A 13,331-nucleotide genomic window follows, 5' to 3' on the forward strand; every position below is an offset into this window, starting at 1 on the left:
TCTGTCAGAGTGTAGATACATCTTCTTGTCTTCAAGTGTAACAACCCTTTTAGTGTGTCATTTTTATGATGCCTTAGCTTGTTGGGGAATAACAGTTTTTGCCAAGCAGGGCTTGCCTGGACATGTATGCAGCAAAATTGTATCCCACCATACTGAAAACTGGAGGGACTCATGCTTCATTGCTTATGTGGGTTGAGCTGGTAGGTGGTGGGAGAGGCAGAAATGTGTTCTCCATCTGTTACCTGTAGCAGTCTTACCACATACTGCCAATAAACATAAAAGGTTTTGTTAAATTTTCTTAGTGGCTCCTCTTCTTGTTTCATCAGTTTCACGTTAACATAATTTTCTTGACAGCACCTGTCTAAAGGTAGAGGTGGAACCTCTCTGCCTGCAGCATTGAATAAGCAATATTTTAGATTAATTGAATCGATTAGTTTACCTCTGTTTAATCAGAATTATACGTGCCACTCCCAAAAAGCTGCAGAGCAGCCTCCAGCCTCACCACTACCTCAGCTGCTGTATTTGCAATCTGAGGCAGACACTGTTGTTTCAGTCCAGAACTGCTCTGCTGCCTCTAACATTATCAAAATATGTTGATTGTGTACTATGGTTTCAATTGCAAATACATTTCAATCACTTCAGGTATGCAGTAGGCTAAGGGTAGAACTTGGTTCTTCCACCTCCAGCTTATGTTTATGTTGCTAAACTGTCCTGTTTCTTCCCCACACCAGTAGAATTCCTTCCACTGGTGCTTAGCAAGTTCCCTCAAAATGGCTGTTAATTGGATGAATCTCTCCAGCCTGACTCCTACCTTGTGTGAAAGTTGCAAACTGCTACCGTGTTTCTGCTAGGATTTCGCCTTGAGTTTCATTCAAATTAAACAGGTACCTTTTTCCAGGTGACATGTACATCTCAAAAAAAAAAAAAAAGTGAACGTGCAAAAGTTGAAGGAGATTTTAAGGGAGTCCAGAATTACAATAGCAAGCTGCAGAAGGAAGAGCAGGATGGCCCTGGCCGGATGGCCCTGTGCCAATACTGGCAGGGATAACTCAGACATTGGGTTTGAGGGGGTGATGTTATCACTGTGTTCTAAAATGATGTTGGCTTCCTATCTTGTCATCTTCTAGGATGTTAGAGAACTAAAATATTGATGAAGAGAGTGAGACAGGCCTTTATATACTTAACTTTTTGTATTTGTTCAGAGTAATTTGGTAGTGGCATATATGTATGTCTTTCAAAAAAGTTTTATCTATGATCTCATTTACTTCACAGGGAGGTGGCAATGTAACATAGTACTTATGGCAAATTTTAGGCATAAAAAGTATGTAAATACAGACTCTGCTTAATAAAGGCTTGCTTATTTGCCCTGGTATGCTGTCTGCCAACTGCTAGGCATATGGCCACTTTGTCAGTTCAATCTTGGCATAGGTTTGTAAGCATACTTAAATAACTTCAGTTTTGCTCCTTGACTGGGTCACTTGACCTTTTCACTAGAACTTAACTGATGCTTCCTGCCCAGCATCGGCAAGGGTACTGGAAGGACACAGTGGGCTCTGATCAGAGTTCCTGCTGAAGTTTATGGTAAATTGTTGACTTCTACTGAAGTCAGATTGGATTTGAATGTTTGAAGGTGCTGATTTAAAAAAAAAAAAGACACCCCCCACCTCAAATACTTCACATCTAAGTATGGACCTGACTATTTTCTAATACAAAGTCCTAATTCCATAAGCAATTTATGATTCAAAAGCCTGAAATTAACAAAAAGCCTTACACATAACTAGCTAGTTGTCCTTCTCAGGAGGAAGAATGTAACAATTAGGCTCAGCAAATTCCCCTGTTGTACATCAAAGAATAGGTTGAGCTAAATGCTGCTTATGGAACTCTAAAGGTGTACTATTGGAAAGATCAAGATTACAGGTCAAAGCTGTAAGGCTTGTTGATATACTTCTCATACTAAGAGAATTTAGATGCAACTTCAGTGATGCATTGGTAAATACTTCCAACTTGCCACAATAATACATGAATGCACTTCCTAGAGTTTAGAGTGGAGTTGGAATTCTTCACATTGATGCTGTTTAAATGGTGTCTCAGTAGATAAATTTCACATGCTGATCTTTAGGTGTCTAACTCTTGATGACCATGGTTGAAGACTTCAGTATATCAGAATGATTAATTATCTGAAGCACCTTGGTTTGCCTTTTAAATTAAATTGCATTGGTAAAATGGGAGGATATGGAAATGCACAGTAAGTATCTGCTGATGCCTGTTGAGCTGAGATCTCTGTTCTGAAGAAAAGGTCAGTTAACCTTCTTTGTAGTCTAGAGGGAAGAAATGGACCATGCAATCTTACTATAGCAGTATTCATTAATATTCATCCATGAAAAATTAAGTAAAAGTTGCTTGTTCTGTTCAAAAGCAAAAAGATTTCCTTAAAAAAGGGGGAAAATTTGACTTTGTGCCCCAGCCCAGGAATCATGATGGCTGCGAGGCTCTGCTTTGGAATTAAATGTTGAGCACTGCCAGATGCCAGACATCAGGAAGAGGCTGAGTTTTGTCGGCAAATGGGATCTGCAAGTTAATTGGTGTTTTCTGCAGGCTTCTGGCTGTGAAATGAAATTGGAAGCCCTTTAGCCACATGGATAATACAGGACCTGAATACAAATGTCACATGTCACCATCAGGGCCCACTGTGAAACAATAGTGTTCCCACTCGAACACTGTGCCATTACAGATCATTTAAATATGGGGATTACATTTAAACTAAAAGCCCCATTTGCCTTTTACTGCAATTTAAATGTCCTCTTAGCAAAAGCTAAGTGACAAATTAAATGAAAAAAGTGCCCACATTTTTAAAGCTGTAATGCAAAACAACCTTTTATTGCTTCTCATGTGCCACGAATGAATCATTATACTTGTCAACCCTAAACCAAGCCATAATTGGAGCAGCTACTGTTATCAAAGCGGGGCTGCTCTTGTGACAGCTTAATAAAGCTGAAACTGTTAAATTAAATCCCAGATGCTTAATCTGATGAAAGCAGTCAAGTAGAAGGATCTAAGACAAGTATCTACTGCTTGGTGGAGTGATGGAGCCCAACAGCTTGTCAACACGTAGATTACAGGATCAGATTTTTTTTTGTGAACTTCCATTTTCACTATCTTTATATGCTTTTGTGTGCCTTCATGGTGAAGAAACTTCACATAATTTGCATGTTTCAAAACAAACATTTCTAGTGGATTTCCTCCATTCTTAAATATAAGAACTATTCAAGGGGGAGGGGAGCTGATTTTTTTCAAGTTGAGGATTAGTTTCTTGTGGAACAAAAGTATGATGGCTGTGTCATGGGGAAGAGGGTGTGTCCAAAGAGCTCTTGCAAGACAGGGCAGTGCATAAAATTGGCAGATGTGTTCTGGGTTTGCATTATGCTGATCCTGGTCTTTTGTTGGTTATCTTATTTTATGATGTTAAGGAGAACTTAAAAGGTATTCTGTACTTCCAGCTGGGTAGTCACCACATTTTAATGCATCAGCTTCACCTGTTTACCTCAACCACTTGTTGTCTAAAGGTTTTTAAGCATAGGAACCTCTCAATGATATTGCCATGAGCCTTGTTCATGGGATAAAGCTTTCCTGGGTGACATCCTTAGAATCCTTTCTGTTAGACATACTGAATGGGTTGTTGTCATAAAGGTGTTTCCTGAGTAGAGTAACATGTCTTTGCCTTAGCAGTTCTGGTAGTCTTAGTAGTTTTTCGTTAGGACTTTGGCCTGTTGTGGGCTGCTTTTTAAATGTTGGAACAGCCTGATGGTCTACTTTGAGTTCACATTTGCTGATATTTTGGCCACTTTCTGGATTAGAGTGTTAACATTTTTGTGTTAAAATTTAAAACTAAAATACCATTTTACAAAGCCATGTCATGTAGAGAAATAGTGCAATACATTTCCTGAAGGATCATGCCTAAATTTTTATTAGTAACACTTTGCTCATCTTCTAAAACTTAATTCTAAATGTTGAGTTTAGGCAAGGAATCATTATAGATTAATTAAGAGAGATTTAATTACCATTTTGCCATGAGCAAACTAATGATTGAGTGTTAAATAATGCTTTTTTTTAACCCACTCTGAATTTTTCTGATAAAAGTTTTATATTCCTCTCTAGAAAATACCAAGTTAGATTCTTTTAACCTTAACTAAATGAAGCTGTTCTCCATCTATATTTCTATCTGTGGCATTCCTTCCCTTTGTAATTGGAGAGACAAATTTGTGTGAATGGGACATGCCAGCTGTTCTAAACAGATTATCTCTGCTTAGTACTTAAGTGGAGGGGGGGGAAAAGGACAAAAGCAGCTAGGGTTGTTGCCAGTATGCCCCTAGAGAAATTCCTTCCTGATGCCTGATTTGATGACTACTTCAGGGCTGCCACGAAAAAGAATCACTGAAGTTAAGCATTCATTACAGTTTTTGTGCTCTAATACCATTTTTCTGGAGCTGGGTACTTCATGCAGTCCCTTTTTAGGATCATGCAGTAGAAACATTCACTTTTTCCTGTATGTTATGGTATTTAAAAAATGGTACAGCAAGGCTCTCAAGTTTCAAATTTGAGTGCAAAGTTTATATCCATACTTCTATGATTTTTTTGACTATCCCAAGTTCTAACTGCATTATGTTCTGCCTTAAAGCTAAGGAGAGTACCAGTGCCCTGCACATGTAGAAAATAAAGCTAACTTCAAATTTCTAAGTTTAGATTAATCAGTTGCACATAGTACATTTCTGGCCTTGAAGTGAAAGCTGTAGGAAGACCTATGTTTCAAAGGAGGTGGGATGCACCATACTTTGCACCATTTCCCTTGGTCTTTCCTTGTGGGACTTTGTCTTCAACTATATCACATCCAGTAGGCTGTCTTTGCTTAACTGATAATACTTCTCTTTCTTTCATTTTGTTTAGTCTTAGCTACCATGGTGTAGTTGCCATACAGTTATAAAACATGTGTGCCTTCAGTTCATGCGCTTAAGGTTACACCTACTTTTCACAGAATAAGATGTTAATATATGTCAGTGTATTTGAATGATTTGTGCTATTGGAGGCACTAAATTAACAGTACTTCTGAGTTAGCATCACAAGACAGTTTTGCTGCTCTAAGGCCTGAGTTATGGATGACAACTTAAAGAAATTTCTGTCATGGCCCTGGAGTGTCTTGGTTGTTGCTGTCACCTTCATTTCCCTGGTGAATGAAGCCAGGCTGCAGTTGTGCAAGGACAGGTTCTGTCCATCTTCCCTGAGGATTATTTCCTTCCTCCTTCATTATTGCCATGTGCCATAATGGTGTATGAAATGAGGCTATATGAGGCCAGAGTATGACAGTAAGTGGGAGCTATTTTCAAAGAGGGTATTCTTTCCTGTGGCATTTATCAGATTTGAGGAATAATGGTGAAAGTAATTAACTTTAGTCAATAAGCATAGCTGGAGAGGCTTATTTTTAATACCATACAGAAAGTTTGGGTTTCCATTTAGTTCAGTTGGATGGAAAGTACTTTTACTGCAGGAGCCAAATTTCTTGAAATACCCACATTAAAACAGTTTTTGAAGTTTTTATTCCTAAGCTTTTGAACTGATTTACTTATAAGTGTCCTGAAAAATTGTTCTATATTGGAGCTGGTACAAAACTTACTGTGGCCCTAACTGGAATCGTGACTGCTGGGATTAAGGGCAGTTTTACTATGAGCTCAAGCTGGTACTTAGCATTATTTTTTTTCCTTTCTCTTACTCTTTAATACTTCAGTAACATAAAGCTGCCATTTAATTTTCCAGTACCGCTTTTAGTAAATACTGGAGCTAGAGAGAAGTAATAGATTTATGGAGAGGAGTTACTGAATCTTCAGTGATTTCTCTGAGCTTTACTATGGTCCAGCAATCTAGCCTTGTGATATTTTCTAGTTTTCTGTCTTGAATGCATACTGGAAAAATAACTGAAAAATTGGAAAAGTAATTTAAAATGAGAGGTGCAAGAATCTCAGCCTGCTTGGGTCCGTCAAAGCAAAACAAAGGAAATCCTTTTATAATTTAAGATATCTACATAGACTAAAAAATGGATAGGGAAGACACTTCTGCCAAGCAAACAAAAGGTGGCTGAAAATTGTAATTGGAGCTGGGCAAATTTAACTAGAAAACTAGAAATAAGGTTAGAGTTTTGAGTTGTGGTAGCCAGGCAGTAGATAGTAGATCAACTAACCAGGAGCTGTGCTAGATTCTTGTATTAGAAATCTTAATTGAAGTATGCTGTTTTTGTAAAAACTCAACAATCACTTTTGGACTGGAAGATGAAAGTAACTCAGGATATTTTAGAGTAGGAAAGAATTCAGACTAGGCAGTCAGAATGTGTTCTTCTGGCCGGTTACAGTGGGTTATTTACATTCTGTGAGCATAGTTGTGGCAATCGTACCTTTTTCTGAACTTCCCACTATGCAAGGGAGTGTTTGTACTTGCTCTGCTTTTTAAAAAAATGAGAGGTATTTTTCATCCCTTTATTTTATGAATATCTTGTTTTGTTTGATGAATATATCAAACTTCCCAGTTTCGCATCTTCCTAAAAAATTGAGAGGAATTATCTTGACAATAAATTTAAATAGAGGTAGGTTAGTGTATTTATAGTTACTAGTCACATTAACTTTTCTTCTGAAAATTGTCAAAGTTTCTGGAAATAGGCTGTGAATGCTGAGAGTGTATTACCAGTTAAAATATTTGATAAAATGCCTGATTTCTGTTTTGGGCAGGAGCATACTTTGTGTTCATCACCTAGCTGTAAATATTGGCAACTACTCAAAATTGTGAAGAATCATATTAAGGTACTCATAAAGGAGTATTTTTGTACCATTTGTGCTAGTATTATTAATGCTTTTACCTTCAATTGATTGATTGTGAACAAATGAATGAGTAGTTCTGTGACTATTAGGGAAGTTCATCAGTGAGACTTATTTGCTGGTGCTTTATTGTTTCTTCTAGCTTTGTAGACTAATAGCCTGTGCCTTGCTACAGTGATTAGGTTATAGGGTAATATAGGTGCATAGAGGGGCATTTAACATACGTGTGACAGATCCGAAGTGCTCTCTTAGGGAGAGTGTACTCTTAGGCTGTGATACTGTAAATTGCACCTTTCGGGCAAATTTCTGTTCTTATACGAAACTCTTTGGTCAAATGGCAGAGTGTCTGCAAAGATGCAGTAGTTTTTAAAACAAACTCAGAAAGGCTTAACCCAGAACAATGGGCGCATGTGAAATGACAGAAGTGCTTGGTTAGTTCCTTTTTCCTTTGTGCTAAAAGTTGAAAACATAGGAAGACAAGAGCAGTTTTTCTTTGCTTGACTCACAGAGATCAGAGCATGTAGTTGATGATAGCTTAGAATAGAATCTCAATACATAAATATCCGTTTCCTTTCAGCCAAATACACGTGTGCCTTTAACCCTTGGAGCAGAAGTATGCAGCAAGAGAGAAAGGGAAACTTCAGGAATTAGTAATTTTTTTTGTCCCTGGGTTACCTCCACTCCCTCTAACGCACATTCAGAGTTTAGTGTGCAGAAGGGCAATGATTCCCTCTTGCCATCAGTGCTGCAGGTAATCTATTGCATTAATCAGCCCGCTAGTGTGAAATGCATAGGGAGTGATTATACTATCATACACAATGCAATCAGCATGAAGCACTTGTCAAGACCAATACATCAAAGTTTAATTCAGTAATAGAGCGAATTAGAGCAAAATGAAACATTCTGTCCTCCAAGAAACACAGCACCCATAGAAAGCCTTTTTTTTCTGAAGCTTGCACAGAGAAACCAGAATGCATTATGGATTTTTTTTATGAATAAAATTGCAACTGGGATCCAGCTGAATGCTGAAGGTACTTCTCCTTGGGGTTGTTATCGAGGAGAGAACAGCACTGAAGTGCTTTGCCTATCTTCACTATTCCATAAAAGCAACTGTTTAATTGGAGCATTCTCCAGTGGGACTTCTGATTATGCTTTGTTCTAATGGAGATCTCTCCATGCCTGGAGGAGGGAGGTGGCTTTGCCAGTCCTTCTGAAGGCACTTGTCCTTCTTGTTGAGAAGAATAAATACCATGCATTACCTCCTTTGAGGTTTCCAAGTGGCTGTCCTAGTGAAAGTCCAGGTAGAAACCACTTTAAAATTCTTCACTGACATGTCTACTTTAAAGGGGTCATAGGTTCTGTCTCCTAGTATTGTTTCTATTCTGGTACTTCCAATGCTGGAAAATGATGCTTTTGTAATAGAATTGGTTACGCTCAAATGGGGCACCATGGCAAGTATACAGCAATTACTGAAGCTGATTTGTCTGTTGCACAAAGGGAATGATCTTGACTACCTGGCTCCATTTTCTTTGAAATGATCAAATGCTACTAACCTGGTAGCTTATGGGGTTTTAGTTTTTGAGAAAGATGTGCATTAATGGGAAGGGCAAAGAAATGTCACAGTAGATGTGCATCTGTTACTTCCATATTTTTATTTTGCAAATGAATGGATTGATCTTAAGTATATTAAATGTAAAATTCCAGAGCAAAGGCCAAGTCTCAGCCATTGATACACAGGTATTGTAAATGAGGAAATACTGAACCAAGCTTAGCTACACAGCAACCCTGACAAGGTAGCATAATATTTCTAGGAAAAGCAGATTTATTGGGAAGACTGTAATCACAGTCAGAAGAATTGTAGGCTGGATCTTCAATCATGGTCAGTGTCCTAGGCCCCCACTAAAATTGTTGCCATCACCAGCTTCCTGTTTACTGGGGCAAGAGTAAAATATAATGGGATTTGTGAAAACTGAGCAATGCTTCATCTCTCAGGAGAGTCTGTGTACATTCCTTGCACTTCCTTTGGCTTCATGAATGCATGCATACACAGGATGTGTAATTATTACAACATCTACTTTTACAGTGAACTGAATACTTCTTAATGTGTTTCAATTTGCGTATTTAAATCCTGATCAGTGTAAAGGCGTGCTGACCCTTTCTGCCCCATGAATTCAAAGGTATGCATATCTACTGAGAAACACAAAGTACCGATGTTCCCTTGTACGTATGAGGAAGGTGTGCGTTGCGTAAAGCAGTAATGTAACCTATGTTTTTTTTGTGGTGTGAGGCACACTAGAGATGTATGACAGCTGTGCATTTTCAAAAGGAGGACTGTCTGAACCAAAGGTGTGTTTTAGCAAAGCTGGCTTTTTCCAGGTCAAGAGGATTAGTATTGAACCAAAATAGGCAATTCCTCACTGCAATATGATGGTTCCTTGTGAAACTAATACCAAATTACAGTTGCAGTGGGTCTTCTTTTCCAGTTATCTTCTGCGGGAAAAATTTCTGTGTATTGGGTTGTGATAATGTTGCCACTGTACTGTGAGGAGTTTTGTATTGGAAGGATGTAGGTCACAGTCAAGGGACCCAAAGCAGAACGTTACTTTTGGGTTAGTAGCATGTAGTTTGCGGAGGGGGAAGATATGTCAGCCTGTTGAGAACCAATATGAAAAGATACCTGGTGCTTGAGGAAAGAGAGACAGGAAGAAGAGAGCAAGCTGTGTTAGAAAGAGAAACAGAGTATGTAAACACAAACACATTCTCTGTGGATTTTTATTGGTTTGGTCTGGGTTTTTTTTTTCCTTTAATGAGACATTTGTTCATCTTGAAGGTGGCATTGGTGACATCATTAAATCTAGTCAAACAGGTAAACTTGAGAATGCCAGGAATTGATTTTGGGAACTTCTTTTGAGTATAGACCAACAGCAGTTTCCAGGCTGAAGTCACTGGAAATGGATTTAGATACATTCCTCACAAATTACAAGTAGCTGTCCTTCATTTTTTCCAGAAGTTTTGTCTGTAGTAAGAGGTAAGCGTGATCAGCAGTTTCCCTGTATGGGAACCATTAGGCAGAAAATAGACAATTTCTTGTTTGAGGCCAGTGTAAGCCTTCAGGTTGGTGGTGACATTTAAGGGCCAGCTCAGGGGGGCTTCCACTGAGAGTATCAGAGAAATAGGAAGAATATCCTCCAGGCACCTTCCAGTTGGCATGTGGTAAAAATCTGGGCACAAGTGAACATTTTCTTCAGACTTTTCAGCGCTAGGAGCAGGACAGGAATCAGTGAATTGAAAAAGCCAGAATGGAGCAGATGTCAGGGGAGGGGAAAGGCACTTAGGAAGCGCAAGGAGGAAGAAATATGAATGCAGGCAAAGGTACACATGCTAGGGGAAAAAAAGAAAAAAAAAGAAAAAATCACACGCGCCCCACCCCCCCCCCACCCCCCCCCGAAAACCTAGAAACACAAATAGGCTGAAGAGTGTGGGGTCATTGGCATTATGCATCCTTCTCCCAGATGGTAGCCTTTGTAGGACTACAGGAGTTGAGCCCGAGGCTCTTTCTGTTCCCTTCTCTTCTCTTGGGGGAGTTTTGTCTCACACTCCTCTTACTGCAGGGAATGGGGCAGCTGTGAAAGCTGGGAGAGATGTCAGACGTGCATGCAGCTCGCCCTGAAGTCACTGGGAGCAGGGTGCAGTTGGGCTCTATTGAAATTTTAAGTGTTTTGTGTGGGGTTTATTAGAAATACACTTGTCCTTGTGCTTCATTTGCATAAAAATAGCCTGGGTTTCTGAGACAATCGCTGCTAACAATGTAGTTATGCTTGACATAGTTTCCTTCTTTAAACCAAAGAAGTTTTAAAGGATTTTGATACTTCGGGATGTCTCTTCCCTTTCCTGTCTCTTAGATGTACCTCATGCATAGTGGAGCTTCTGAAGAAGGCAAGTGAATTCCTTTACCTCTAGTGGTGTTTCTGAGACGTGGAAAAAGAAAAGGCCATTTTGTAGGGCCATGGTGTAATCACTAGTGTGTGTTCTGCCTTGATGGATGATTGAAATACTTACCAAATGCAGTTAAGGTATTCCACTTTGCTTTTGCTTCAGTCTGAGAACACTGGGAATCTGGTTACAAATTACTGGTGGTTTTTTTTTTTTTTTGTTAGATGCTGAGGTACAGTGTTGTCTTAGTGACCTCAAGTGATGTTTGATTTTGAAAATAAATAAGCAAGCCCAACATAACTATTCTTCGAGACTTTCCAATATGCCCCATCTTCTGTTTTGTTATGCAGATTGCAAGAAATACAGTAGTTCTGTCTTGGGCAGTGCTGAATGCATTGATGCTTGATAATAAGAACCAGTTGTAATTTAACTCTGGAGAGTGAAGTGTGTTGACAAGTGTGTCTAAAGAAAGTCATATGATTTGACTTCAAAAGAAGTTTTTAAAAATAATATTGGCCTTATTTACTCCCATGGCAAGTTTCAGACACTTTAAAAAAACCTCAACAAAACAAACCCCAAACACTTGCTGTACTGTATTTAACTACTATGTAGTAATAATCTGCAGTAGAGTTGTGTCTCTGGTGTTCTGCACTGTGCCATATCAGACTCTGCTGTGGTTTTCGGATTTCTTTGATATTACTTCCCCATTCCATGTTGGTCTGAGTATCGGGGGACTTGCAACCTTAAGGATCAAGCTGTGTTTCCACTGGTTCCTGTGCTGTTGCATACCAACATGCCGAGTTACTTTAGGAATGAATGTAATGCGATGGCCTGTGCTCTGGGTATCCATTTGGCATTCTCAGTTAGCAAAATAATACTTGAATGTGAGAATTTTATTATCCTGGAAGAATCAGCTGCATTTTTTTCTTTTTTTTTTTTTCAGCCTGTTATGAAGATTGCATAGTTTAAGTGTATTCTCTGAATCTCTTGTAGTGTATAAGGCATGTTCTTAATGAGCAAATGAACTGTTGCTACACAGTACTTTCAGGTGTCTTCATGGTTCTGTCAAAGTTCACGCTGATGAAGAAACAGCTGATTTAGAGAAAAATCGTTCCATTTGAAAATGGTTGCTAGAGACCCTGATGCATTTTATGCCTGCCCTGCTATGTAGTCTCAGGGAGCAGGTTCCAAAGTGATGGTATGTGTGAAATGTCTGCGCAAATTAGCTTTCCCTTAAAGCTCTGTAAACAGAAAATGTAAAACAAATTTTTTAGTGTAACCAAATTACTGAAGTAATTGTAGTAAAAATATCTTACGCCTATTAGACTGCACAAAAGCAGTGTTTACTGGATCTCTGAGACCCAGATATGTTTGGGTATGAGTTACACAATCAGCAGTACTTCTGCTGGGTTCTGAGTGTGGAAGTATATGTTTACAAAATACATGTCTTACTAATGCACTTCTTTGGTTCCTGTAATGTGAAGCTGGAAGATACATAGTTCTTGTTCATAGTAAACAACATTCGCTCCTGGTACAAAAATTAGAAGAAAAACTTGGGTAATTTCCTGGTGTAACTTTATGTGAATTCTTGTTTGCTTTTGACTGATATTGCTGTCTGAGCCATACATTGTGAGCACTGGATTTTCTAATACAAAAGACCTCTTAATGCCTTTTAATTGAGAAGGTTGGCTTGGTACCGTCTTCCAAATGCTTCAGATGGGCCATGCCAGCTCCAAGATCCTGCGCTGGGAATTCAGTCTGCCTGGTGTTAGGCATAGCTGGGAAGCAAGCAGTGTAGCCTTTGAGGGGAGAAAAAGTGTTACAGTATAGAAGTTTGCAATTAGTCATTGGCTGCTGCATTTTTAATAGAAAACATAATTTAGCAATTTTTTTAAAATCAGGTGCTCTGTGGATGTGTATAGTCTTAAATCCCCACTGCAAGTTGGAGCAGAAGGCCAGTTGGCTAAAACAGCTGAAAAAATGGAACAGTGTGGATGTTTGTCCCTGGGAAGATGGAAACCATGGAAACGAGCTGCCCAATTTAACCAATGCTTTGCCTCAGGGTGCAAATGCTAACCAAGGTGAGCCTAAACATATGCACTGACTGCAACATATAGTATAACCTCTATCTTGTATACTTAGCCTTGCAGAATTCAGCATTCTTTCCTGGGACAAGTAACTTGTTGAGGATTGACCAGCCAAAATTTTTTTGACTAATGCTGTCCTTGCAGAAAGGATAAATAGGTGGGGGTTTTTGTGCTGGGGCTGCAATGTTTTCAAAGGAAGTATTTGTGTTCAGTTAGAAGACCTAACTTTTCACTTGGTGCTTCTAAATACATGTTGCATGAAAATTGGATGTCCTTGAAGTGTGTAATATAAAAGCCTGTTGTTTCTTTGCTTGACTATAATCTTGTATTCCTTCTGGTGTTGGGGTTTTTATTTTGTTTGCAGTTACAAAGCCTTTGATACCTATTTAAAGAGAGATCTGTTGCAACTGCATTAAACTTGAGTGTGTGAGAAACTAAAGCGGCTATCTATGGGATG

The 13,331-nt window shown here is 38.9% G+C and overlaps 1 protein-coding gene across 4 annotated transcripts in view; it reads left to right on the plus strand.

Annotated features, from left to right (window-relative positions):
* Window positions 1–13,331, plus strand: part of ZSWIM6 (zinc finger SWIM-type containing 6) — a 111,836-nt gene that overhangs the window by 74,926 nt on the left and 23,579 nt on the right. For 3 of the 4 annotated variants that reach the window (XM_075021411.1, XM_075021414.1, XM_075021413.1), the window contains exon 5: window positions 12,689–12,868. The exons of the other annotated variant lie outside the window; for it this stretch is intronic. In XM_075021411.1, the coding sequence (XP_074877512.1) occupies window positions 12,689–12,868 (180 nt within the window). The remainder of the gene's footprint in view (window positions 1–12,688; window positions 12,869–13,331) is intronic. 4 annotated transcript variants of the gene reach the window in all.

This window comes from Buteo buteo, chromosome Z (genome assembly GCF_964188355.1).
Source record: "Buteo buteo chromosome Z, bButBut1.hap1.1, whole genome shotgun sequence".
In the NCBI taxonomy this organism is placed as follows: Eukaryota; Metazoa; Chordata; class Aves; order Accipitriformes; family Accipitridae; genus Buteo; species Buteo buteo.